At 42.3% G+C, this 5,000-nt stretch overlaps 1 protein-coding gene across 1 annotated transcript in view; it reads right to left on the bottom strand.

The window, feature by feature from the left end:
* The window catches only part of LOC135538669 (rho GTPase-activating protein 15-like), a gene marked incomplete at its 3' end in the record, with an annotated part of 5,601 nt that extends 1,204 nt beyond the window's left edge, over window positions 1–4,397 (bottom strand). Inside the window, exons 1-2 of the mRNA XM_064964568.1 lie at window positions 4,280–4,397; window positions 1,061–1,138 (exon numbers count right to left, since the gene is read on the bottom strand). Coding sequence (XP_064820640.1) covers window positions 1,061–1,138; window positions 4,280–4,397 — 196 coding nt within the window. The remainder of the gene's footprint in view (window positions 1–1,060; window positions 1,139–4,279) is intronic.
* Between the last annotated feature and the right edge of the window lie 603 nt (window positions 4,398–5,000).

The following is a 5,000-nucleotide window of genomic DNA, read 5'->3' as shown; positions in this document are numbered from 1 at the left end:
AGCCCATGGTTGCCTTGTACAAAGACCCACTAGAAAAAGTGAACCTGCTACGTTCTATATGGTCCTGAAGGACACTAGTAGCCTACTACATGGTTGATGCTTTCACTCTCACTTGAGCTTGTACTGTACTGGCTCTGTACAACTATGGGGGTTGGGAGCACATTCAGGAGACATGGAATGAGTGGGACAGAATGTAGGCACATGGTGTCACTGTGTCAGAATGCTCAGAATGTGCAGAATGTTGGTGATGTCACTCTTCCCACAATGTCCCCGCGTCACAAACCACTTATTTAATCTGTAGGACTGCAGGGCACAATAAAACATAATGGTGTGTCTAAAGAAGAAAGTTGCTAACTTTCTTCAAGACATAAAAATACATTCCAGATTGATACATTAGTTTAAAGGTTAACCGGTCTATTCTTCCTTCTCAGAGCTTTGGACAACAACAGACAAACGTTCTCTTGTTGGTTTGATGGAGGAATCCCCCATCAGCCCCTCACAAGGAGACCTTGGATAATTCAGATGAAGTAGGTAGACGTGTTTCACTGGAGGCACAGATCTGACTTGAAGTCTCATGAGGGATGCTTCGTTATCCTTCCGTTTACTCTGAAAGATCCCATTCTTAAGGTATTTGGGAATCTTTTTTTGCATTTGCAAAAGACAGTCTTGTGATCACTTACTCAGTCAACAAGAATATGCCTCTACAGTTTTTCATCGTTTAGCTGTAAAGTAGAATTACTCAGTAATTACTCAGAATTATCCATGATTTCAGCAGAACACAGTCATGGTTGTATACATTTTATCACAAAGAACACCTCAATCCAATCCTGTGTGTTCATTGTATGATATCCAACAGAAACTGAACTGTATGAATCCATTATAGGGACAACTATATTAGTTTACTGGGAATGTGGCCGTAATACAAGCAATTTAACATTCAAACAATCACAAGTGAATGAAACAACAGAACATACCTTGGTCAACAAAGAATCAAGTGAATCAAACAACAGAACATACCTTGGTCAATCAAGAATCAAGTGAATCAAACAACAGAACATACCTTGGTCAACCAAGAATCGTAACTTCTGGATGGTGGCAAGATTACCACTCACTCTGTAGATGCCATCAGCCTCTAAACCTGGTGGATACAAGATAGACACAAGCCTTACTCTGTAGATACCCTTCAACCTCTAAACCTGGTGCATACAAGATAGACACGAGCCTTACTCTGTAGATACCCTTCAACCTCTAAACCTGGTGGAGCCAAGATTGACACAAGCCTGTGACATACTACACACTTTGATAAGACCAAATTTTAATTTGGACCTAGATTAACAAAATTGACCAATTTAGAAAGAAATTCTGGGTTTTTCGATAGATCATTTTAACATTCACTGCAGTGGAATGGATAGTTCACATCATGCCTAGATTAGAGGCTTTGACTTGGACGCAATACGACTCTGTAATGCAAAATCGCCAGCACATTTTGAGTCACACTGCCGCTGCCCAGAGGTAGCCAGGGCGACATGTTCCTCTGGTCTTTTCTGTCAGTTGCTCTAATGAATGTCCGTCCACATTGCTGAGCATTTTACAGAGGAAGGCGATATACTGTACCGCTGTCACTGGTGGGGTAACTAGAGGATATGGTTGATTTGAAAAAGTAAAGCAGACGTACAAGGTTTATTCTTTGCAAGGCATTCTTGTATAATGTCATGTCTATTTTCTGCAGCTCAAATGTTAAAATGTCCAGATGAATTTGACCCCAACGTGTTGGGCCCTTTGTTTACATACAAGGCAGTCAGAAGCTGTTTGCTTGTACTTTTCCTGCTGTATCCAGAGCCTAGCCAAATGTTGCTTGCTTGTGTGTGTGCAGGGCTGGCCCTTGCCACTCTGCAGCCATAGGTGAGACCAAAAATTGCTGCCCCCACAAAACTGGAATAGTCCCAGTAAGCAAAATGACATTTAAAATACATATTTTCCAGACATTGAAGTTAGGTTCATTGTAGGTTCTGAATGAAGGGTGAAAAGGTATTTTTCTAATGTTTAAAATACATATTTTCCAGGACATTGGAAAGCCATCTTTTCCCGGAACTTGAAAAAGATTTAGTATCCGGACATAGAAATCAGGATAAATTTTGGTTCTCAACAACATTTGAAAATAATTATTTTCCTGATGTTGAAAATACGTATTTTACAGACGTTGAAAATTTGTATTTTCCGGATGTTGAAATCAGGCACATTTTTGGTTCTGAATGAAAGTTAAAATATGTCATTTATAGATGTCTATCTTTGGGCCAAATCAGGGCTGGTCCGGGCAAAATGTGAACCGAACATAGATGTCTATCTTTGGGCCAAATCAAGGCTGGTCCGGGCAAAATGTGAACCGAACATAGATGTCTATCTTTGGGCCAAATCAGGGCTGGTCCGGGCAAAATGTGAACCGAACATAGATGTCTATCTTTGGGCCAAATCAAGGCTGGTCCGGGCAAAATGTGAACCGAACATAGATGTCTATCTTTGGGCCAAATCAAGGCTGGTCCGGGCAAAATGTGAACCAAACATAGATGTCTATCTTTGGGCCAAATCAGGGCTGGTCCGGGCAAAATGTGAACCAAACATAGATGTCTATCTTTGGGCCAAATCAAGGCTGGTCCGGGCAAAATGTGAACCAAACATAGATGTCTATCTTTGGGCCAAATCAGGGCTGGCCCGGGCAAAATGTGAACCGAACATAGATGTCTATCTTTGGGCCAAATCAAGGCTGGTCCGGGCAAAATGTGAACCAAACATAGATGTCTATCTTTGGGCCAAATCAAGGCTGGTCCGGGCAAAATGTGAACCAAACATAGATGTCTATCTTTGGGCCAAATCAGGGCTGGTCCGGGCAAAATGTGAACCAAACATAGATGTCTATCTTTGGGCCAAATCAAAGGCTGGTCGGGCAAAATGTGAACCGAACATAGATGTCTATCTTTGGGCCAAATCAAGGCTGGTCCGGGCAAAATGTGAACCGAACATAGATGTCTATCTTTGGGCCAAATCAAGGCTGGTCAGGCAAAATGTGAACCGAACATAGATGTCTATCTTTGGGCCAAATCAAGGCTGGTCCAGGCAAAATGTGAACCGAACATAGATGTCTATGATTGGTACAGAGTTGGTCTGGACCGGACCAAAAACTGATGTCTGTGGATGTGGAAATCAAGACCGTTCCAGAACTGCACCAAAAAAAAGACATCCAAAAGGTGTCACCGTTGGTCCGTTCTTACTGAGGTCTAGCCTACAGTATTGTCTGAAATGTAATTTTGTGAATGCCAATCTATCTGGTGAGCCTACCGTCCAAAAGACGTCAGCTCTGCTTACTGGGGTGTAACCTACCAAGTCAGCCCGCAATGGAATTGAATGAATGCCCATCCATGTGTTCGGCCCACCGTTTGTAAAACTGGCCATTGCATTGGCTTTATTAGTCCTGATTCCAGTGACTAATCAACTGGTCTATTTCAGCTCTGAATATCAGCTACCCAACATTATCAGGAGTTATCCTGTGCCTATTTGCAATGTGTTCACACAGCGGAAATGCAGAAGCAATTTATTTTTCGCTATGATCAGCTTGTCGAAAATGTGTGGATATAAAATTGAAACCAATGGGGTGAAACTCATGGACAAGTTGTGAATGTCCCTTCCATATTTACCTATCCTGCTTTTAGGATATGTTGTTTGTTAACATGACAGCAAATGTTTTATTTGATTGAGAACCATTTAGGCCAAGCTACTTGATCGGAGAAACCTGCATGTTGTTGTCATACAATTTATCTCCAGTCTGTAGGCTACAGAAAAGGCCACATACTCTTTCTACTATGTCCTATGTCCGCTACATGATTGATGTTAAATGATTTTGCTGGTAAGATGCGTCACCAACAGCACCCTGTAGAGCCGGCTGGGAACAGACAAGCATAATATTTTGCTGTTGCTTACCAAAGGGTGTCATCAGCACCTCACCTAAAAATATAATTTTGCCACTGGTTGAGAGGAATTGTCATCGTTTTGGGGCAGAATTAAGTGAGGCTTGATATGTTGTTGTTGGAGGTGCGTCTTGGTCAGTGTAGCTCAGAAAACGCCGCCCTCGTCAATCTTCCACCATAGGCAGTCGCCTAATCCTGCCTAATGAGCGCGCCGGGCTGTCCGTGTGTGTGTCTGTGTATGTGTGTGTGTAAGTAGTTCAATTATTTCCCATACACAAAGTACTTACATTCAACATATTTTTTACATATTTATTTCATACCTCTTTTTTCAACGGCCTCCACACACTGCCTGACGAAATTTGGCACAGTGGTCCCTTCCCGCTCACAAAGTGCCAACAAGGGACACCCAAACACTCGATCTGTGAAGAAAAAACACATGGTTTATTCAGGAAAAAACACCATTCCCCAGAACTACTGAATTAAAGCTACAGTGTAAAAAGTATTGAAACGAGCGATGACATCAAAGAGAACAGCTTCTGCATTTAATTGTGCTGAACTGTGTTTTTCAGATCTTAAATGCACGAGGAGGAACTTGGTGGAGACGGTAGAATATCTGTTTAATAGGCCATTTCCATTCACACCTGAAACATGTCATTACTACTGTCCCTTGATCATTGTCATTAGGTTGAGGGATAGGTTATTGATTCATAGCATTTCTCTTGACTCTTACTGCCCTTGTTCTCCTCTGATGGCTGTTTCCAGAACAGTGTTGATAACAGTACATAGGTTCCACGGCTACACTGGTAAAGGATAATCAATCTAATGACGCAATCTAAGTAAAACATTTTCCCATGAACACTGAGTCACCCAGGCAGCTTTGCTCCAATCAGACGGAGAGGGGGACCACATTCTCTTTGCTCCAATCAGACGGAGAGGGGGACCACATTCTCTTTGCTCCAATCAGACGGAGAGGGGGACCACATTCTCTTTGCTCCAATCAGACGGAGAGGGGGACCACATTCTCTTTGCTCCAATCAGACG

This window comes from Oncorhynchus masou, unplaced genomic scaffold (genome assembly GCF_036934945.1).
Source record: "Oncorhynchus masou masou isolate Uvic2021 unplaced genomic scaffold, UVic_Omas_1.1 unplaced_scaffold_8288, whole genome shotgun sequence".
In the NCBI taxonomy this organism is placed as follows: Eukaryota; Metazoa; Chordata; class Actinopteri; order Salmoniformes; family Salmonidae; genus Oncorhynchus; species Oncorhynchus masou.
This window is presented reverse-complemented; position numbering and strand designations above follow the sequence as displayed.